General features: G+C 37.4%; 1 protein-coding gene across 1 annotated transcript in view; it reads right to left on the reverse strand.

The window, feature by feature from the left end:
* Positions 1–1,881: 1,881 nt before the first annotated feature.
* The window catches only part of LOC114566204 (glutamate receptor 3), a 74,249-nt gene continuing 51,661 nt past the window's right edge, over positions 1,882–24,469 (reverse strand). Inside the window, exons 12-16 of the mRNA XM_028594499.1 lie at positions 22,994–23,192; positions 17,169–17,416; positions 5,660–5,774; positions 4,274–4,522; positions 1,882–3,308 (exon numbers count right to left, since the gene is read on the reverse strand). Coding sequence (XP_028450300.1) covers positions 4,277–4,522; positions 5,660–5,774; positions 17,169–17,416; positions 22,994–23,192 — 808 coding nt within the window. The 3' untranslated portion in view covers positions 1,882–3,308; positions 4,274–4,276. The remainder of the gene's footprint in view (positions 3,309–4,273; positions 4,523–5,659; positions 5,775–17,168; positions 17,417–22,993; positions 23,193–24,469) is intronic.

The following is a 24,469-nucleotide window of genomic DNA, read 5'->3' on the forward strand; positions in this document are numbered from 1 at the left end:
GCCGGTTGACCCAGAACACTGCCAGACATTTAGCTGATGAGTCTTACAGGCCTAGCTTGACAAAATTATGTTTACCCTCTCTTTACTCTAAATCAACTTTGTTTAATGGTCAAAATGATTTCTGCTGTCTTCACCTTCCTGATGTCCCCTAAGATGATATAGCTGTGACACTTTTTCTTATGGGTCCCAAAGTTTCCTAAAAATGTCTAGAAATGGACTGTAAGTCACAGGAACGTTTCTGGGGCGAAAACTAATTTGGTAATTGTAGGGACGATGGACAAATGGATGCACTTCCAGTTTATTCCAATTAATTGCTTGCAAAACCTATAGAGTCTTAAGGTCGGTACTCGGCAGGTAGGCATTCAAATGTAAAATGCTTCTATAGGGAAGCATGCAATTGGGCAAAGGTTGAGAATAAAGCTTCCTATAATCAATGTTTCTTTTTTTTAATTAATATGCCATTAGGATTTTAGTAGTTTTTAGGAAAAATTCCTCGGAAAATCCACACCTGCTTATAAATTCTCACTCAGAGTGTTCCCTGCAAGTTGTATCAAATTACATAGTTTGTTTCAGAAAACGTCTTAGAAAATGTTATAATTTACTCGGAAATGATTGGACTTGTATAATAAAGTGTTAACAAACACTATTTTCCTAACGTGGAAACCCATATATGCTATGTGAAGAAATTGATGAAAAGTTAGAAATGAGAAAAAAAAAACCAGAGCAGGTATCTGCTCTTCCTGCAAGCTCTAACTGAAATGATGTTACGCACTGCAGATCCGCTGGTTACATTTCATTTTGCGCAACCAGCACCAGACTTGCAAAATAAACACATTTTTGCTTATGTGCACGTCAAACTTCCATTTTTATTAATTATTCTACACAGTTTATACTGAAAATCAACAGGCGTATCTTTCTGCCATTAACTAACTCCCTTATGTCATGAGCATCCGTTCCAACCAATTGTCTCCAAAACACCAGGTAACCGGGGCAACGTGGTCATCCTCTTGAGCATAGATATATACTCTTAAGCGTCAGGCAAAAGTGTCGCCTGGAGCTCCGCATTTATTATAACACAGGCAGATGTGACAGTGATGGTCAACACCATGCCATAGCACGTCCGGGTTAAATTCCTAATTTATTAGTGGATCATTACCAGGATCATGTGTATGTAGCAATGTGAAGATCAAACATTGTAAAGTCTACTTTCATTTAACTTATGGCACTACTGTTGGATTTAAGTCCAGGTGGTTCTTGTATGGATCATTGTGATAACAAATAAAGTGATGCACTATTGCACACGTAAAACATGGTGACCACCGGATCTTCACCATGTCCAAAAAAGTGAATTCCACTTTAAGAATCTGCTCTTGGCTGTATATTTAAGCTGCTGTATTCATATTTGAAACTCATTACATTTCCTCTGAGTAAAACTCTGCAGGATTCCCAAACGGTCGGTGAGTCATGACAGGGAAAAGGGGATGAAAGTAACAGATTTTTTCTTAACATATTTTTTTCTGATCTCACTCTGTATCCACGTGTGTGTCCGGTGCTCCTTATAATTTTGGCTTAGTAAGTCACAATTATGATTTACAATTGACCATGTCTAACTTTGCACTTATTTTTTTGGTGTAAATGGGCTTCCATACACCTTGACTCAAGATGATTTTATTTCTAGAGAGAAGTCCTGTTTGCCAACCCAACAGCCTGTCCGTGGACGTTATTATAGTAACTCTGTAATAAGACTTGTATGACCTGCAGCAGAACAAATTCTTCTGATTAATAAATGAGAGTAGATACATTTCTTCAGTGACAGTTCATGGTTCTTTTTACATGTAAAAACAGATAAAAGTCCAAAAGATGAATATAAACCTGCTTTTATTAAGGAAATGTAATAAAATCCTTTGTACATGACCTCTCCACTGAGGTTCATGTGTCCATACATGCAACTCCCATGGTTGAGGTACTGTTACAAATGAACTGGAAAAAATAAAAACCAAACTGGATCAAATGTTGTTATGGAACTATAAACTAAACCAGGGTCCATTTCGAGTTGCAGTTTGGTTTAACTATCACCAAATTCACATGCACTTTATCTGGGGAGTAAAGGATGAGAAAGTTTGATATATTAAACAAATGTAGGCGTACATGGTTTGTAGCATTTTTTCCTTCAGTTTATAAAAAGTTCACTTATACAAACAGACAAACATTTCATTTGTAGCTCTTTTCCTCAATGTACAGTGTACCTTCTGCATGATGCATACACACAGAAAGCTTATCACAACCAAAGAAGCTATGGTGTGTTATCATTAACCAAAAATGTCGAGATTCACAGCTGCAGATACTGCATTTACATGAGAACAGCTTCTAAGTGTGTACAAAGTGTGTAAACCATAAGCTCAGTTAAACCATTTGTATATGCTGTCACATAAAAAGGGGTCACTGTTAGAGACTCTAAAGGATTTATAATGCTTTTGATTTCAACAATATGGCACTAAGTGATTAAAAGCGGACCTCATTTCATCATCTCATAAAAAAACTTGTCTTGTTTCCAAATAGTGGCAGTTGATTTAAAACAAGCATCTAAGTGAATACAGTCAGTTGTGTACGATGTCCAACAGGCTTTGAAAATAACACCACCTAAGCAGTTTCAGATGACCTCTACTTTCACATTATTGACATTTTCTGAGTTAAAAATGGGGTACAATTTTGTCACTTTAATTGATGCTTAACCCTATTGATTGATGCTTGATCCTAAATCTTATGAAACTAAAAGTAGTCTTATAGTAAAACAAGAAAATGACTTTACTTCACTAAATATAACATTTATCCAACTTAAGATATCACCACAAAAATGTCTGTAAAGGATTCAAATGACCTAATAAGTACTCCAGGATGTTTCGATTGCAAATCATGGCTTTTTTCTTCTTCTTAAAAATAGAAAACAACGGAAATTACAACAGTTCAAATTGTCATATGAAGCAATGTTTTTGCCCTATAGTTCCACAGATTTTCTTTTTCAAGTGAATTCAATTTTAATTGCATTGTTATGACGCTAAAATGCTCCATAAGGCACTACAAGAGGCAAATCTCATGTTTCCAGAAGCAAAAGTCCTGTTGCGACATTGCCCTCTGTTAGTGTGACAGGCCTCACAACGCAGAATGAGCACTTGTTGACTTGTAGGCTTGTGTCCAAGCTGATGACAAAGAAGGCTGTTGCCTCCAGGATGCCAGCCTTGGGGTGTCGGGGTCACACACAGTGGCTGTTTCCATCCAGATGCACCAGTGGGAATCAACACGTTTCGCCGCTGCAGAAGAGATGTGCAAAGGATGAGGATCAAATGAAAAAGCTGCCGCTACACTGTTCATTTTTCATATTTGGCTCGTTCAACTCAAAAACATAAGTTCCCTTGCTGCCTTAGAAAGGCAAGTTGATGGAACTTAAGTTGAATAATTAGTTCAAAGTTATCTTGTGAGAAAACCAGCTGAGCTAAATAAGCTGAACTTGAGAGAACCAATTTAATAAACTCTAGATGTTTAAGGTCCCATATTGTAAAAAGTGAGATTTCCATGTATTTTTTTATTATTATAAAGCAGGTTGAGGTGCTATATAATTACTGTGAGAGTATCAAAATGCCCACTCCACAGAGCCCGTATTCAGAAACTGTGCCTTTAAACGAGCCATCAGGACCTCCATACAGTTGTGATGTCATAACTATTCTATATATATATGTAAAAGTGCTTCTACAGTGACAGTATGAGAAAAATAAAATGTTTAATGAAAATTAAAGCATGTAAACATGTTCTAGTAAAAACCCAAAATACAAGTATGAACTAAAAATGAGCATAAAATGGGTCCTTTAAGCTCAATAAACAATGTTCAATCACACTGACAGATGTCAGAATCAGATGAAATATGAGTGTACTGGGGTAGGGACTGAATTCAATACTAACCTTCATCATGGTCAGACAAACAATAACTTTTCCTACTAAACAGTGGGATTTCTGCAGTTTTTAAATCTCAAACAAGGCATGCTGGGAAGTCTGCTAATGTGCTGACCATGACCTCTCAGCATTCATGCAGCACAGCTGCATTCATTCAACTGAATGAAAAGACTTCAAGTCAGAACAACAAAAAAATACTTGAAATTAATGAATATTTACATGAAGGTAATGATAAAAGATGAGTGTATTCCACTAGATTTTGTTATATTTGACAGTGTTCTTTATGTTTAAACTGATACAGACATGGGAGCAACAATAAAGGACATACCCTCTAGATCTTAACACTCTCTGTCCCGTACACGTTGTAGCCTTCACGGTACGTGGCAAAATTCTGGGTGTTTGCCGGAGGGGCTGGCTTAAAGTTTTGAGCATTCTTTGCCAGCTTCAGTCTTTTGGTTTCTTGCCGTGATTTATAGCAGAACTCAATCAAAGCCACAGTCATAGCCAGGCCAAGCCCCCCGACCAGAATATAGAAGACTCCTGCCACGTTGCTTAGGCTTAATGCACTTGTCTTGTCCTGGGGGAGGTAAAGACCACCGTTAAGACTCTTTTAACTGGCACTCTGAGGCTGACCACAAAAAACATGTACACCCACACCAACACAATGTACATCCTACTGCTCTATGACTAAACAGGTACTCAGAGGAGGCTGCTAATTGTGTCTACAAAACCCTCTGAGATATAGATGCCTAATTCAGCCAATAACTGAGATAAATTGGTATAACTTATATGTGTCTAATTCCTCCTATCAAGTACTTTCTACCCTTAGGGCTGGGAAGGTGAATGTAGACAGAGTTGCTATCTATCCTGCTTTATGGTCACGTCTAGAGGAAGGCGGTCGTGGTCGTACAGGTCTACAGATTTAACCCTCAATTCACTATCATAGCTGCTTCAACACATTGCATTTGTACTATCAAAGTGGTAAGCTGTGGAGGGTGAATTGAACCATTTTGCTGCTATTAAAAACCAAACAGTGATATTGAAATTAATTTATGTGAGTATTACCATTTGCATTCTAAACCTTAGGGACAGTCCTAAATGCAGTCCTAAATGCAGTACATTAATTAAAGTTGTAAAAAAAAGTTCCTTACCCTTACTCTGACACTCCACTATAAGACGTGACTATTAAATACCATTTGACCACTTTGTGCTCAGGTGGTGTTTAAAGGTCAGTTTGGACTTTGTCAGAATAAGAATGCCTTTGTGAAACTAGCCGGACACATTGGAGTTAATATATGCAGTTTGCATACAAATGAATAACGTCAACGATAAACTAAATTTCAATAAAGGTTCGGATATCAAAATAGCAGTATAATGGTTTCAATTCTATGATTCAACTTTTCATAAATTTATGGTATGAATCAAAGTGTGGAATCATGCTGCAATTTTACAAATCTTGATATTGTCTACATACAGTAGTAATGGAGTCATGTTTATTTCATGAATTATGCTCAGAATGTAAAGAAAATAGACTATGTGTGAAGTAAATCTAGTTTTTAATGTTTTCTACGTGTTATTCTGCAAGTATTCAGATATATAAATATCATGTCCTGATGAACATGTCTGGGAGAATGTATGTTTTAGATGTTTGCATATGAACAGTTAGGTCAAAATGCATTTTTCAATCAGTATAAAAAGACCTGCAGCGACTGACCTTACTTCCAGAGTCCTTGGTTCCACATTCACCCTTATCGTACCACCATTTGTTTTTCAGCTTGTCTAAGATGCCTTGTTCACTGAGTTTCAATACTGCAAGGTTTACAGGAGTTCTTCGTGTGGGAAATAACATAAATAACATTTTATTATGTTATTTTATGTTATTAAACTTTAAACTACTTTATACTGTGCAAAGCAAAGCGATAGAGTAGGGTCCTGGCCAACACATCACAGATAGCAAGCAACACTACAGTATATATATACATGTGTGGAAATATATGACCTTTCATAATCCATGACTACCCTAGCATGCCAGACCCCACCTATATCGCTTTGAGTAATCGGCACACACTGATCACAAGAAGAGAAAAGATTTGAACTTGCAGAATAAAGCAGCTTCTGCATAGCTTTCACAGAATGAAAGAAAACAGAGGCAGTAATTGCTAAGGGCACATGTTTTTTTTTGCTATGGGCAGCCCTTTTGATGGTGGATCTAACAGGAACCCTTTCTTGACTAACAGACAAAACACAACAGTCCAATTTCATTAACAGCTATTAGAGGCTAATGTCTTACAAAATCACCCACACAGAGAAACGAGGTGTGACTGAATAGTTACAAGCCAGATGTGGTCAAGAAGTCTCTAAAGAACCAAATTGCTCATGAGGGGAGTCATACTTTGGGGTTTTGTTTTGCAAGACATTATGTTCAATTTCCTTGACTGATAGATTTCCAGGCTTATTTCCTTTCAGAAATAAGATCAGCGTTGTAATCCAACACCATCAAATATATTGTATTCACCACTGTGTTGTTTGTATGTTGAATAGAATACAAATTGTGTTTTCTGATTATTTATACAAAAGAAACAAACATTAAGAAATCATGCATGATGTTAAGTGACTGATGTGCAGTCATGTATTCCAGTCAGAGCTCTTTGAAAGGCAAAGTTATGGTGATTTTGTTTGATTGTTGAAAACTAGAAACTTAGATGCATGAATTGAAATGCAACAACAAACTATAATTCCTCTGGTGCAGCCTTATCAGTCTCATTACTGCATCTTCTGCTTTTTGACTTTTCTTGGCAGAGGTGCAGAGCGGAGCGAGAGATTTGAACACAAACTAAATGCTTAAATGCTTCAAGCTAGTAAATATGCTGTAATTCTATAGTTTGGACAATGACACATTGTGGATGTAATCTCTTGGTTCTTATGATGCATTTTAGAGGCACTATGAGGATACATTGCAAACAAAAAAAAGCTTTTAAGTGGAGTGTTTTCTTCTATTTGGGACCTACAACTAAAAAGCAACACTTTTTCATAATAATTCTGTTTAAGGGTACTGTATTCATCGCATTTAAAAGCACGTTTTAAAGGTATTATTGATGAGCATCTAATGATTTATAACGTGTTGTTGTCTCCATGTGACCCACGGAGTGACTGTCATCGACTCTGACCTTTGACCTCCCTGAACAGATAATCAAATTTGGCTACAGTAATAGTTTCTGTGTCAAATGTATACTCTTTGTTTCCCTCAGTTTAATAACTTTTAGTTACATAAAAATAACTATGGCTGGTTAAAGATTATGATTAGTTGTCATCTTATAATATCTACTCTTTCCCACAGCATTGTGGGTAGGATGATCTACTCTACTGAATTGCCTTTTCTCTTGTTATCATAAATTATAGCTACATCATTTCAGCTCTGAGAAAAAAAAGGGTGAACTGGAACACTCATCAGATAAAGACAGCAGACACACCACCAGGTGGTGGCCATGGACTTTAAAATAACACTGATGAGCACTTTCCAGGTTCAGTTTAGAAACACTTAAAGATTTCCCTGTTTCTTTTCTAATCTGAAAAACCTAAATAAAAACAGAATGTAATCCACATACAGTATATATTATATATTATGCATATAAACAGATTATAGCAGCAGCTGGATTGACACGTTTTGATGTTTGGTTATTAGATCATTGTATGTGGATGAAAATACTCTAAATTACATTTAGTCATTAAAGATTTAATATCTAAATTCAAAGAGTACAGCACTAAATACTATGCTGTCATCCCTGCTGGAGCCTTAAAGAGAAATCAAAGCGACTTCAGAGGTGAAAAAGACCACTTGTTAAAAACACTCAATGGCAGTAACAGAGAGAAAAAGAAAAAACTGTACATCTGTTCCCCTTCCGAGTCTCTAAGCAGCTGGGGTTTGTGATTTCTTTGTCCCAGGGACATAATATCCCAGTATTAAAGTATTTTTGCTCCATTGCCCGTTGCAGTTTATATTGGCGAATAACTCCACCTGTCATTTACTGTCAAAGAGAAAAACACTGTGAGCTGTCCCAAACCTCTGATGTAATAGCAGTTTACAGCTCCACAGAGAGTGAACTCAAACGCATAGAAAAGGTGATTTATCAAACCTGGGTTCACTCACATTCACAGTAATCTGAGAGCATTTACGCAATAAACAGCTTGAATTAAAGCAAAAACTAACAATAATAATAATGTGCTGCCACTAACTGAATTTCTACAGCACCATATTACAACAGATACAAAATGTTGGGAAATGTAGCGAGCAAAAACAAGTCGATTGTGAGTTGTAGTGACACTGGAACTGAACTCTTTAGTTTAATTAAGGGTCACAGTGCAGGCCCACTGAGCAAAACCTACAACTGATAGTAAGTCCCATACATGAGATACATATGTGCTTATGTAGAACTTCATCCCTTCAGTTTTCTATGGTTCATGCTTGATAGTTCATATAGTTTTGCATAAAAACTTATATTTCTTTTTATATTAATTAAACAATAAAATAATACTAAACATAATTACATAAATACATTTGAATACATCTTTATCATACATTTAGTTTTTTTAGTAGCCCACCTACCTGGCCAATATATGTATACATATATTTTTAGTTCTTTAATCTTTGGGTTTATATTCTTTTTATTCCTTGTATTCTTATTCTTATTTTCTTATTGTTATTCTTTTTGCACACAAGGCTTTCAACCCTGCATTTCACTGCACATATTGTATGAGTGTGTATGTGACAAATAAAACCTTTGCGTTTATTTGTAACTAATTCAATGTTTCCTTCTGCATACCGTTATCTTAAAAATTGAACTTTAATGGCTCAGGTCAATAGGGAGCTCACGTCCAGGAAAAAACAAACCTACACATTATTGTCATGTAGTCAGTAGTCGTTACCAGCACCAGCATACTGGATACAGCAGTTCACATCAGACACCTCGGCCTCTGTCTTCTCTCACTTCTGCCTTCTCTCTGGAGACTGATTATGCAAAGGTTCGTTAATTATGCATTCAGTTGACAAATCAGATTTCACATCATTTTCCCAGGGAAGCAGAAAGATGTATCTGATCTGAAGTGCCTTGATTCTCACGAGGACTAAAGCTCCTCAGAGGGCATACGTGGCATGTTTTAACACTACTTATTTTGAAAACTGGCTGACTTTAAAAATTACTTCCCTGAAATAGGTTTTCCATTGGATTAGACCTTCAAAAGAGTTGTCTGCTTGTTGGGTGAATGAATTTTCTTCAACATTTATAGTTTTTAAAATATTAAGCTTGTTTCTTTTTACATTTTACATTGAAAGGAGCAATCTTTAAATCCTCTTCAGGCTTCTTCTACTTGTAAATTCTACTGCTCCCACATACTTTCACCTACAGATGTCATTCACACTTTAACTATTCACAAAACCTTCAGCTATTAGAAAGTGATTCAGCGTTTTTATGTCTTTTACAGTTTTTGTGTTATCGTTTAAGTTTAGTGCTTCTTTAGGCTTTTTCTACATTTTTAAGGGCTGCTCAGTGTGGGCGATGTCACAGCTACAGTGCAGAGGAGAGAGAATGTCTTAAAACTTTCTCTTTAACTTGCTCTCACGGCCACAATTCTTACTTCTCATACACCATTCATATGTCAAAACGTAGATATACTTGTCTACTTTCAGCCAATTGCTTACTTAAGCAATAGGACTTATACATTTGGCTCAGTGAGCCTCCAAATGACAAGAGCCACAAGCATTCCTTAATTGACAGCCCTCCTTAAACAACCTCAACATTTCTGGATGTATCAGTTTTTCTAATCGCTGATATGCCCACATTTGTTTACTTTATCCACACGAATTATACGTCAAAATCTTCGCAAATGCTTTCTGGTGCTCACGGTGAGGTCATTATATTGATATCTGGTATTGTTTAGGCTTTTTTCAGGCTTCTTCAATGGGAAGTTTACCAGGGCTCTTTCAGTTAATCTCAGATGCTATATTATTACTTTTTTATCACTTTTTTCAACATACTATACTGTAACTTTTTTTATGGCTTTTATTCGACATACAGTGCTATTGTGGTTTTCAACATGAATTCTTTGGTGGCACACTGGCTTAGTGGTGAGCACTACTGCCAACATTCTACCAGCAAGTAGTCACCGGAAACTCATACCCAGTACAGGCTGGCCTTTTTCATGACGTATTATACATTGACTTTTTATCACTTTTTTGACATGCGAAACATAAACTAAGTGAAAGAGACAAATGTGCCAAAATCATAATCACTTCTCTCAGGGCTGATAGCTTAGGGCTAATGATTGGAATGCTGAAGGTTGAGTGTTTTGAGGTCCAATATACTAAATGAAAGAGATGAATATGCCAAAATCTTCAACTGATCTCTCAGATCAGATAGCTTAGAGTGATGAGTGAAATATTGGAAAACAGAAGGTTGAGTGTTCGAATCCTGTATGGTGCTTTTGGTTTCTAGATCTACATTACAGGAATATTAAATACAAATAAATAAAGACAAAAGTTGTGTTCCTGTCAGTCTCTCTCATCACATTTTTCGACATACTATTCTATGACTTTTTTTATCACCTTTGTCGACATGCTATACTATGACATTTTTATAATTTTTTTTGACATACTATACTATGACTTTTCGACATGCTATACTGTGACTTTTTTATCGCATTTTTCGACATACTATACTATGACTTTTTGATCACTTTTTTTGACATACTATACTATGACTTTTTCAACATGCTATACTATGACTTTTTTATTACTTTATTGACATGGTATACTATTACTTTTTTTCGATTTTTTCGACATACTATACTAATGACTTTTTTATCACTTTTCCCGACGTATTATACATTGACTTTTATCACATTTTCGTCATGCGAAAACATAAACTAAGTAAAAGAGACGAATATGCCAAAATTATAAATACTTCTCTCAGGTCAGATAGTGTAGGGTGATAAGAAACTGATTGGAAAACTGAAGGTTGAGTGTTCTAATCTTATATGTTGGAGGAGATTTTGAGGTCCAATATACTAAATGAAAGAGACAAATATTCCAAAATCTTCAACTGCTCCCTCAGGTCAGATAGCTTAGAGTGATAAGAGAAATATTGGAGGACAGAAGGTTGAGTGTTTAAATCATGTAGGGTGCTATTGGTTTCTAGATCTACATTACAAGAATTTTCAATAAAATTAGATAAAGACCAAAGTTGTGTAGACATACTATGATGTTTTTATCACTTTGTTCAACATACTATTCAATTCCTTTTTCAACATACTATACTATGATTTCTTTATGAACTTTTGACGACATACTATACTGGGACATTTTTATGATTTTTTATGGCATACTATACTATGACTTTATATGACATACTATACTATGAATTTTTTTATCACTTTTTTCAGCAACATACTATACTATGACTTTTTTGACATGCTATACTATAACTTCTTTATCGCTTTTTCGACATACTATACTATGACTTTTTTATGAACTTTTGACGACATACTATACTGTGACATTTTTATGATTTTTTATGGCATACTATACTATGACTTTTTTATGAACTTTTGACGACATACTATACTGTGATATTTTTATGATTTTTTATGGCATACTATACTATGACTTTTTACGACATACTATAGTATGACTATTTTATGACTTTTCAACATTATACTATGACCTTTGACTATTCTATGAGTTTTTTTGACATACTATACTTTGAGTTGTTTCAACATACCATACCATGATTTTTTCAAAATGTTATACTATAATTTTTAAACAATTTTTTCAACATACCATACTACTTTTTGGACATACTATACTTTGGCTTTTTTCCAAATGCTATACTATGACTTTTTTCGACATACAATACAATGTCTTTTTCATTACTTTTTTCGAAAAATTATACTGATTTTATCAGTTTTTTCAATATACTATAAATGTGATGACTTTTTTCAACATACTATACAATTACTTTTTTATCCCTTTTTTTGATAAACTATACTATGACTTTTTCATCACTTTTTTGACATACCTATACTATGATGTTTCGACATGCTATACTATGACTTTTCTTTTTTTGTCTTAAAATATTCCACTTTTGTTTATTACATTATTGGTATTATTCAACATTTCAATGAAATTTGTACTAATTAAAACCATGCCCATTTTCCAACTATTCTCATTACTTCACCTTCTTCTTACGCAATCCAGTTTAGCAATTTAGCTTTTCAGCATTCACAAGCACTTTCTGCAGGAAATGCATTTTCTAGTTGTTTTTTCTAAGCCTGGTTATCATCAACAACTTATAGGTTTATCACAATTTATGAATCCAATCTCTCATTAAGTCCAGTGGGTGGGTGGTATATCAAGGACACCTGTGCAATCTATTTCAATGCAATACAACAACTAGTGCTATAAATCTTACATTTGTGAAGTTTAATAATTAACAATGTTAAGGTTTTTTTAGGTTGTGTCAGAGCGGTATTGATTCACAAATACCAAACACTTATGGGACAAAATGAAGGTTGATGACTGGACTGTCAACCAGTCAGAAAGCATTGGTGGCAGACAACTAAGCAGAGTTAGCAAATTAATGCTTTTTTTCCTCTCGTTTAAAGGGAATAATTCAGATCACGTTGTTGACATTCTTAATGTTGTTGTATGCAGTCAGATAGAATAGATGTTTCTGTTGAGCAGGTTTTAAACATTTAAATCAGACCTCGTGCAGGGTTGTGTGAGCTCACCCCTACTCTTAACACTTAATACAAACGATTGTAAAACCAACATTCCAAATGCATTTATTTAGAATTTTTAAGATGGGACTACACCATTGTCTTTGTTAGACACAGAGGATCATGCTGGTATTCATCAGTAATATTCATATAACAGATTGGTGGAGTTGTGTGAAAGGAATTTACTTATCATATCTCAAGTAATCTTTTGGGGTCATAGTTTGTGTTGTTGTAGTAGCTTATGAGACCTGTAAGCTTCACAAAGATAGTATTTATTATTATGTTGGATTTGATGCATTGCACAGGAGTTTTATTGTGTCCACCCCCTGTACCTGAGTGTAGACTTCACCTCTGCGCCATCTGATTTAAGTCACATGAGAACTTTACCCTTCAGTCTGTCTGCAAAACAGAAAGAAGCATCTAAAAACACTCACGACATACACAAAATAATTCACATGAAAAAAAAAACATGCACAATTCTGACTCTCATGGCCAAATTAGGACATAAATCACATACTGTATATGATATCAAATAAAGCATCACACAGTATGAACCGGAATTAGTGTTTTAAATCATTTAGCTTTGATTAATGAAAGTAGATATGTGATTTAATGTTCTGTCTGGAGTTTTGTTTGGTTTTAGTAAAACATTTAAAATATCTCTACTGATTTGTATGTAATGTTATGCTGTGAATGTCATATTTTCTCAGTGGTAGTTACATACAATATATTTCCATCTCATTGTTGAATTACCCATACGTGCCTTTCTGAAAGTGAAATAAGGACAAAGAAATGTGGCAGTCAGACAGTGATAGTATTTCACTGATCATCTACTCTCTCTCTAACCAAGGGTTCGAGGCAAACTGCTAGCGAGAGAGGAGACAGCTTCTTTGTGTTATCCCGCCGGTAGTATCCATGTCCTGCTCACTCAGGAATGGATGACTAGAGTCAATAACAGCAAAGTTTGCCTTGTCTCTTCTCTCGCAATATGTCAAGTGTACTGTGGTCATGATGCAAGCTGAAGAGCAGAGGCAGAGATGGATCCACAGTTGAGGGCTGTCACTGCGCCCTGAAACAAAAAGATCAGGGGCCTCATTTATGGAAAGGTTGTACAACAGATTTGATTGAAAAAAATCCTCATCAGGAAAAAAGGCCCCAGCTCTTCTACAGAGCTGAGCCTCATGTGCACAGCCCTAAAATAGTGTAAGTAAGGATAAATAATGTGCACAGGCTTTATGATAATAATAATAATTGTCTTCTATATTTAACTCCTCTTCTTGGTTTTAAAACATTTAAAGTGAGACTATGTAACTTTTGAGAGAAGAAATAACACTTCTTCCTCTGACAAATGAAAAGTTAAATTCATAAGCGATACATCTTCGCCCTGCTTCAGTATTCACTTTGTGGCTACAGCCTCACTTGGTCCGCTATGACCAGGAATTAATGGTGACTAATTTTAAATTATACATATTGGAACTTAGCCTGACAAGCCAGACCCACATCCAGATGTAGGGTCTGGGAACTCACCATTGATGGAGCTCGATCCGAGGGGCGGGATAAACGGTTGTCTTTCAAATTCCCTCTGCACGTAATAGGATAGCGCTACAACCAGGCAGAGCAAAGAAGAAGGTAGCGGAGCTAGTTGATAGATTAAACTTTAATCTTTAGCCATATCCGGTCGGCAAAACTCCGAACACATCTTCCTTTTTTAAGAATGATTTCTGTGCCGTTCTTTGTTCTTTTATCAAAGAAAAGCTTAACTCCAAGTCTTCCAGAAGTCCGCTGTTCCCAGCAGCAGCAGCAGCCATAAGCCCCGCCCACCGACTCTATACACAATGTGATTGGCCTGACCAAAATTTGGTTTTTGCAGCTTGAAAATCAACGGAGAGTGCCTAGACCTAGCCTGGGTAAACCCTGACGAACTTCCGGCAAATTTGAGATTTGCTCTGCAGGTCAGTCTGGCGAAGAGCCCATTCAAACCCATTTCCAATGTCCTCAAAATTGAGGCACCAATCACAACCGCTGAGGCGGGCTTAACACCAATCACAACCGTTGAGGCGGGCTTTACGCGACAAGGATAGCGCAGCGACGGCGAGCAGCTTTTTGTTTACATTCAACATGACGGCTACCGAAGCCGTGCTTCACCAAGACCAGGGACCGGCAGGTCAGTCTGACATATGCCGATTTTATACCGGTCAATGCTGTAATTAACTGACAACATAAGTTATACGAGTTACAGTTCTCAAGGACGCACGCACACACGGACAGAGACACAGTCTCTTTTTCCTTTCTCTCAACTTCTCCGCCGTGTGTGGTGTGAAGTGCGTGTCCACGCTATTCTTGCACATGTAGGGAGCCTCGTGAATTAACCTGCAACATATCAGCTGTTTGGAAATTCTTCAGCGCGTGTGCAGAAGATAACAAGTTAGCAATATGCAACACCTGCAAGGAGAAAGTAGGGCGTGGAGGGACCACACCAAAAACCAAAATCACATTTATTTTGTTGGATGTGAAAAGCGTCACCCGTATCGTTGGTCTGATTGGTTGAAGGACTATCCAATGAGCCCAGAGGCATTTGAGTGGCGTCCGTTGGTGACGCCCCTTTGGAAATGAACTGTCAATGAACCTTTCCCAGACCCACTCTCAGTTACAGCTGAGAAGGGTCTGGTGTTAACCAGGCTAGCCTAGACCCCCCCTGGCTGCCAAATCAAAATTTGCTGCCACTAGGGGGAGTCTAGATTTCTAGGCTAATTGGAACTGACTTTGTCCTGTAATTGCCACTTGTGGCCAAAGTGGGCGCTGTTTAGCAAAAGTTGCATAGTCTCATTTTTAGGTCTGAATGCATTTTCAGCGTTGTGCTCAATATGAAAAAAAATTTGATGAGATGAAAATCAAATCCTCTTGTACAAATGGGGCCCCTGGTCATATCTTACACTCTAATACTGCAGGGTTTACCAGGTCAGGGTGGCCATGGATAGACTTTGACTGGCCTTAGATCAAGACCAACCAAAGGTTTCTGTCAGTCTTACGCTGGATTTCGATGAGAGGATGTTGGACAAAAAAGTTTGGACCGTTAGTTGTCACTCTGTCATTAGAATTCTCACGTTTGCCTGCGATGCTTAGTCCCCTCAAGACAACGCTGTTTCCCGTGCCTGCCCTAACGCCCAGGCGGCGGATTGGAGAGTGCATACATTGTTTGACTCAGAGGTATTAATCGTTGAATAAGATCAGATCTACGCTGTAATCCTTCTGGCATTAGTTTGAAGATACAAAGCTGCGATTTTCGCATGTAGATATAAAAAACAGAGGGAAAGAAGGTTTCTGTCTTTCATAACTACAGGCCAAAAATATAGAAACAACTATACTACTCTGTCACAAGCACAATATTAAGCACTTAATAATCTGATCTTCCTTTGTCTTACTTCTGCACTTTGCTTTATCTCACACTATTGAGCTTTTCCTCCTCCATTAGCCAAGTAAAGGGTTCCCAGTTGATCACAGTTGCAAATTATTAAAATGGATAGAGATAGAGAAATATTTGGGCCGAAAAGACTACAGTCAGTGACGACAGCCTTGCCGATTACTCTGTTCTAGGATACCCGACTTTGGTGACATTGAGGCTGACCTTAGAGTCACCTCCCCCGCTGCCGCACTCTCCCTTGTCGTACCACCATTTGTTTTTCAATTTGTCCAAGAGGCCTTGCTCATTCAGTTTTAACACTGCCAGGTTAACAGCATTTCTTGAAACGATAAAACATAACTTGTAAGAAAATGAACAGGTCCGTGAGAAATCTAATATAGAATATTAGTAAAAAATAGTGATAAATATCAATGGTTCATAAGGGGAGCACGGAAGGGACAAATTGGTTAAGAATTTCACTGGTGTGGAAGGGTAAGAAGCATTTGTTTTACAGCAAAGAAAATGTTAAATATTAGAGAGGTGGCATGGAGGGTTACATAGCTTGTAACTGAAGTGTGCGGGATGGGGACATTCTGTCATTGTTGAATTAGAAAGAAGAACATCCAACATGCAGCTTAACATTCATCACAATTGACAGACCAGCATTGTAACTAGCAAAAACGAAACATTTCAGTGTTGAATTAGAAGCAATGCAAAAGGGGACCACAGAAACCAGGAGGGAAGAGAGGTTGAAGGGCTAAACAAACAAGAATGGGGGAAGGTGACACGTTGACATTCAAATGGATTTACTGAGTGTGACTAATATACCATAACCTTAAGAGAAAGAAGAAACAGAGAAACAAACCAGATACATAGGACACAACAAAAAATGGCTGAACATTTTGATTAAACTCATAATACTGTTCACTCATTGATGCACTTGGAACAAAAAGGCGAATTAAGAAGTGAGGAAGAAGAGAATGGCAAAAGGAGACATCAGGGTAGGTGGAATACTATAACAACATGGAGGATATTGTTATATTATCCCACCCACCTTAATGCAGAGCCTTTAGGTGTGGCCACACCATAGCCCTTAGAGTCGAGGTTGCCGCCCACTTTCATGGTGTCACAGGGTTTCCGCTGCTCTATGTACTCGTTCATTGTGGATTCGAGTAGAAAGGCGAACTTGCCCTTCGACTTTCGTACCCTGGCAACCCCATCTGGTGTTGTCTTGGCAAACACTGATGGTTCAGCTGATTTCATGTATGACCACATTTTCTCATAAACTGCTATTTTGGAGCGCTGCATTTAAGGACAAAGAGAGAAGACAGAAACTGTTTAGTTATGAACTTAATTAAACATCGACAGCCATGAAAACATTCGTAACGAGCCGCTGTGGGTTTGAGTAAAAGGAAAAATTTGTCATTTTGGGAAATACACACATGAGAAGACTGATACAACTCTCCTCTAAGAGAGCAGTATCAATCTTCTTATGTACCCCACAGCAAGAAATAGAATACGTGTATTTTCCAAAATGTCAAACTGATCTTTAAAAGCAACATGGAAAATAACTGCTGCACTTCCTGGCCTCTTGTAAATCCGAGTGAATTCACCCTTTAAGCAAAAAAAAGTGCAGCTGAGGTAGTGGGCATTTTGCCAGCAGCCTGAAGTCTGACAATCTGGCAACTCAGCAGAAGCTAAATGCAGGCCATGTTTGGTATCAATATTAACAGATAGCAGTGACCTCCTGCTCCTCAGTTTGTGTCCCTACCAGCAGGTCACAGCTGGAGTCACAATCATCATTGTTTCATTTCTATTTAAATATTTAAAGTTATTGTGCTTATGCAGCATTTACATTTGTGCAATTATAGTGTGCAGCTTGATGATACGGTACGTAGTGATTGAAAATATTAACAGTACAACTGCAGGTTCTCCACTGAATGTTTAAGTGCAAAGACTTCACATCCACACACTCATGACTACAACACCCAAAGGCCAGCGTACATTCATGTAAAGTGCCTCGAGTCAATAACTATTCTTTTTTTATACCGTGGCTTACTATGGGATGATTTTGGCATTTTGATATATTTATTTTGGGGTAAGTTTATAAGTAATTATAAGTAATTTTTAAATAGTATTATTGTTTAATATGTTATACATGATAGCATCCTGTGCAGGTTGTTTTCTCTCTTCTTATCTCTTTTGAGTCCACTTTTTTTTTTTTAAAGCAGCTGACAGATTGTCTTCATCATTTTTCTCATACTCATGTAAACCTTCCAGTTCAAACAAGATTAAAATCGTGAGTGATCAGTCACTTATTATTGCGCAATTATTGTCATCTGTTCTAACATGATATTCATGTATCCACATGATGTTAAGCCAAATACTAATTCAAATAGTTTGTGTTATAATAATAATAAATTGAATTTATATAGCGCTTTTCATGGACTCAAAGTCGCTTAAAGTTTCATGGACTCAAAGTCGTTATGTGTTGTATGACAGTAATGGCGTTGTCTTTAACACATTTGACCCGTATACTCCGAGACTGACAGCTTCACCTCTGTGGCCCAGTCAGCTGCGAGCTGGAGCAGCTACAGACGTGCACAGCACAGCCCCGCTCTGACACTCAGTACGCTGCTAAAAATGGGCAGCGAGAGGCTGATTGCCGGTCACCGGGGAGCTAGAGTACCCAGCTGTCTACAACAGAGGGAAGAATAGAGAAGCTGCAGTAAACTGGGCCAATGTGACCTTCTGCTGAGCTCGGTGAGGGGGGAGCGCCTCAGAGGAAACTTTGGGTTGAAACTTTGCATATTCCTAAATGTATTCAAGGGGCTGCTTGTCAGGATTGTGATTTAGGGCATGACAGGCAGGTTCATAATCGCTCTGTCAAACAGGAAATAGAAGTGTGAACGAGCACCTGACGTCAGAACTCCAAAACTCTGGAGCAAGTTCTCAGAGAAAATCTGATTATTTTATTTTACATTTTATTTTCATTTATTGATGGTCCTATATATTTCTCATGTTTGTTCTTGCATGTTTAATTATCTGAGTTGTCCTTGCTAAGCGGGCACCAGGCTTATTTATCGTATTTGATATACAGAAATCAAGTGTGCGGGACTGGTTTTATCCAGATTGTATGTTCAGAAGTTGTGTGCGTCAGTACCACATCACATCTGGTCAGTGAAAGTAAAGGAAAACATCAGAGTGAATTGACAAACTATGTCAGCTCTGTGGTGTGTACGGCCATGTTGTGTAAACAATTCACCGGAGCTGTAATGGATTGTGGGCTCAGGCTGGTAAGTGAATCATTCTTGACATATGCACGATTACAGTTCAGTTGAGTGTTCATTTAAACACTCTTAACATGACAGTAATAGCTGAAGACAGGCCTGACCATAGTGTGAAAACAGTGATTCTTCTTCTGGGTTATATAAAGATGCATGCTTGTCAGGAGCAGGTTGGTCGCCTGTGTTAAAATCTGTACAGCTCCTCTTGCTGTCAGATTCATTATTCTCACTACAGCAGCTAAACAAAGACAGATTATTCAATAAATCAATTTTAATTAATGACTTGTGTAGCCACAACAGTCTTTTAACAGGGCACATGAGGAATGTGGGTTAACTGCCCCTCATCCATTCTGGAAATAAACTGGTCTAAACTCAAATTCTTCCAGCTGCCAGTTCATCTGTTAGAAACTGACTGAAGGGCTGAGAGTGATTCATGGCCCTCTGTGTGCGCTGTCATCCAGAAACAGAGACGACAGGCCACAAAAAGCACGTGCAATCTTTCTGGTAGTTTCTATTTTTATTTTTTTTATCTTATTCTTAGTTATGGACAAAAAACTAATTTGCTGTTTGTTCATGATCAGTGGACACAAATGAATGATGTTAGAAAATAATAGCGAAGCTCATTTAGCAGCACCACTGTAATTAAAGTTAGAATGATCACTAACACACTTCTATTTTGAAATAAAAAGGTAAACAAACTGCTTCTTACTCGTGCTCTCCTTTCCCACTTTTGCTAAAATTATTCACTGTCACCCCTTTCACTTCAGTATACTGTATACTATAGCTCACACAAACTGAATGATCCAAATAAATTGTCAGTCTCAGTGGCTTGTTGAAAGTACTTCTTGAAAATGTGGGTTAAATGTGAATTAAACAAATGAGGTTTACCATCTTAATAAGTGAGCTTTAAAAGGTGCTGGTATGCTGATTTTTTGGACTTTGGATGGAGCCCAGCTAGTTGTTTTCCCCCTGCTTCTATAGTCTAGTCTTCTAACCCCTTTGCAAAGCCCAGGTTTGAGAACAAAGCATGCTTTAAATCTTTTTTTGAAAACCAGAAAAGAATAAAAGTAAGTGTTTGAAAAACGGGTATGTTGGTTTTCATCGTATACGATGTGCATTAAGGAAGCTGTATGATCTTCAGATCACTGTAAAAGGTATTTACAGCTCTTAATAATCATTAACTTTGAATCACCAGATTTCAATGAGAATTGCTCAGAATAGCTTCCCTGCACTGACAATTTCAGTTCGGAGGAAGAAAGGCAGGAAGACTATTTGTCACTCAGGATGAAGTCACTACATGCCTGTCAATTATCTCCTCAGGAGCACCTCTGACAAATCACAGCCTGCCAAATACATTGTGGATTAGCACATCCACCGCCGCTTATGGAGCTGCTTTTAAATGTGATGATTCACCAGGAAGCCTCAACAATAATCAATGATGTAGTTGAATTTAATGTTTCTTCAACAGACATGTCAAATGGGGTATTTTAGGGCTGCTGCATGTGCCAATCACCTAAAGATATTCTTTCTTTACTTCATCATCTCTTTTATAACGTTAACACTACAAATGGAGAAGTCTGCTGAAAAGTTTCTATAATTAACTCATTTTCAACTTGAACATCAACGTGGGTATTTATGCAAACACGCAAGTGTAAGAAACATTAGTGTCCTGTTTAATATCACATCTGGTGTCTGTCCCTGCAGTCATTATAAAAGAACTTTAGTTTGAATTATTACACAATAAAAAAGGGGAGCGTCAACACAGCTATGTGACTCGGGATGTGCTGTATTAAATACATTTATTTTGTGATTTTAGAGAAAACTACATCTAATAACAAATGATTATCCTTCCCCTAGATGTTAACTAAATCCAGATCTTTGAAACAGTTAAAATGTTTTATAATCAGTGAGTTTCAACATGCTGCAGTTTGTTGGATTCTCTTTGCAAAATAAAATCTCTTCTGCACACAAGTAATGTTTTAAGCACTGCAGTGCAGGAGACAGTGAGTTAACAGATGACTTCCCACTGATCATGTTGATTGCTCCAAATCAATGCTTTTAGACCTGAGTTTAGCTTGGCACAGCAGACCATGCCACTCTGCTTGAATGCCTTTATAAATTGGTAGGGTCACAGAAACATTGCACATGCCTCCACTCGGTCACATCCCTGCAAAATCATTCCTCTGCACTATTACACACACTTTTCTCTTGAGACCTATGCATGCTTTTATTTGATTATGTTTGGACTGACTCTGTCTTAACAAGAAAGCCCTTTCCTGTTAGCTGTGAGTGTAAAATGGAGCAGATAACAAAACCTTATAGCCAGAAACAAGCTGTTCTACCTTTACTGCATTTAAGCATATTTACATAAGCTGTCTGTAAATCTAAGAGGAGATTGTAAAATGTGATTTTATAACTCCTGGTGGGCTAAGGCAGAGTCTGAAACCGACACACAGTGCCTTCCTGATCACTCCGGAGTCTAACAGAGACCACAGGGTTTGTATTTATCAAATGTCTCAGACCCACTTGGAGCACTCACACCAAGAGACCGACTAGGACTAAAAATAGATACGGCTCAGAGCCGGACACTGGATGTGAATGACATTTCAATTTCTGAGGAATAGGACGTCTTCTTAGAGATTGCTTTTTAGTGAAAGAAGTCCACAAATTGGAATTATAATGACATCTTGTAGTTCTTATTGGAAATGTTTTTTTTCTAAAGTTTCAAACACATAAACAGAACTGCCCTGATAATCAGACTGCACTGTCGTTTCACTTAATTCTTTATGAATTGCTGAACACATCAGAAATGTGGGCAACAATTCGGAGGCTGAGACAGAACAACATCCTCACAAACTGATGCAGAATTGCAAAAAATTATATGTTTTACAATGATTTAATAAGTTTCACTTATTAAAAAACCTACAACATTACACAATCTGTCACCTGCTTTTATGAATGGCCAACACTAAATGAAGTTGAATTATTAGTCTTTTTAAGGCTGCAGCTATATATATATATATATATATATATATTTTTTTTTTTTTTTTTTTTTTTTTTCATAAGACCTTGATTAATTATTCCGGTTGCCAGAAAGTGTAAAGAAACAAAGTGAGATTTGATAGAGAGAGAGAACCAAAGTTCATTTTGTGGACCAAATAGATTTAAAACCATAAGCCTAAAACCATAATTTAGTTTTGTGGTAGTCACAGAAGGACTGATGCTCTGCTCTGCATTTGGATAAAATATGAGCTCATCTTGGCTATCCAACATCTTTGAAATCAAACAAATGCATGCAATTATCCCTTAGCTGCTTACTCCTTTAGTAACTGTACCCCTGTTTTATGATTCACTGAATTAATCAAGTGTAGTCGTAGTGTAGGTACTTTGGAAGTGCTGTATCAGGGGAAAAACAATTTTAGACATTCTATTATTGATTATTCATTCAATTTTTTACCTGGCAGGTAATAAATCAAAACCCACAGGAAAGCTCCAGGGACTTATTCAGCTCTGAGCTTATTAACTACAGTTAGAGCAGCTCTTCTTATACAGTGCAACGACAGCATGGATGACAGCCAGTTGAGACACTCACCCTAAAGAACTCCTTAGTGGAGCCTGAGTCTAACGTCCCATAGGCAATCTCTGTCTGCTTGGCCAGGTCCTCGGCACTCTCGATGGGAGAAACCATCCTCTCCACGGTGAGGAAGGCAGCCAGGTTAGCCGTGTAGGAGGAGATGATGATGAGGGTGAAAAACCACCACACTCCTCCGACGATACGCCCGGACAGAGATCTGAGAGGAGGAAACAGAGCAGACAGAGAGACATAAGAGCAGCGTGCTCAAATCTACATAGGGAGGGGAAGAAGGATCATTTCCTGCTGTGTCTCCTGTGTTTGGCACGTTATCAGCCCAGAGGTTTAGCTCAGAACTATCTCCTTAATTTAAGGAATTTTATACTTTTGGAGAAAGTGTCCAGTTAACCCATTAAGTGATGATAACTACAATATTTTCTGCAAGTCCCTGGTACTCCAAGCTGTTTGCATAAATGCATTTAAGTGAAGTATCATTAACTAAGTATAGCTGCCTTTACAGCTGATTAATTCTTTAAAAGTAATAATAAGCCTCATTAACTCAATTTAACTGTCTACATTTAATGTTGGAGCTAATTCAGGTGAGCAACCATCCCAGGAAATGCTCAGCCACTCAGCAGCCTAAATCCAGCAGCCTGCAGAAGGATGCCAGACCTGTGAATCTGTTCAAGATTACTTGGGTTAATTCCATGGACAACACTGGCTTAAAGTAAGCCAGAGTACTGCTAGGTTGTGTAATTTTTTTTTGTCTCTAGTGAAATGAAGCAGGTCCTGGTCTTATTGGTGTTTCAGGTGTTGGTTTAAAGCTACAGCCATGTTTGGTGCAGATATTTGTTTGATATTATATTTTGATATTTGATATTCGTTTATACATTTGAGTTCATTTGTTGTAATGTAACGCTTGCAACCACAAATTTAGACCAGAGGGGACAGAACAAGTCTGAAGTAAAAGCACCATGAGACTCTGTCTGCTATTGAATTCAGAGTATGATGTGCCAAACCACTCCCTCAAACAGATACTCCCATCCTGTTCACTGGCCCAGATCAGCATAAAGGCTCTGACTTTAAATATGCGCCTTGAACAGCAACCCTGGATTCATATTTTTACATTTGACTATTCTCTCTGGTACTCTCTCCCCAACTTCCACGATCACACACATATTCCACCAAATGAGCTGCTGGCAGATGAATTCGCATTTCTTATTTCAAACGAGGATCCATTTGCACCGCATCATTGCATTGCAGCTGTACTGCTCTGGATTTCTTCTAATATATAGCTTATTTATGGATTTATGCTATCCTTGTGGCGCTTTCAAGTTGTAAATATTTTGTGTGTCCTTCAGCAATCAAAATCTACGCTATGTTGTGACTCCATCATCAAAGTTTCGGCGAAGCTCTTATTCTAGGCAGATTTTTTATTCAAGTTTTATCTGTGGATGGCTTATAATTGGGATAATTATCCAGAATGGCATCATATTA

This window comes from Perca flavescens, chromosome 13 (genome assembly GCF_004354835.1).
Source record: "Perca flavescens isolate YP-PL-M2 chromosome 13, PFLA_1.0, whole genome shotgun sequence".
NCBI classification, from domain to species: Eukaryota; Metazoa; Chordata; class Actinopteri; order Perciformes; family Percidae; genus Perca; species Perca flavescens.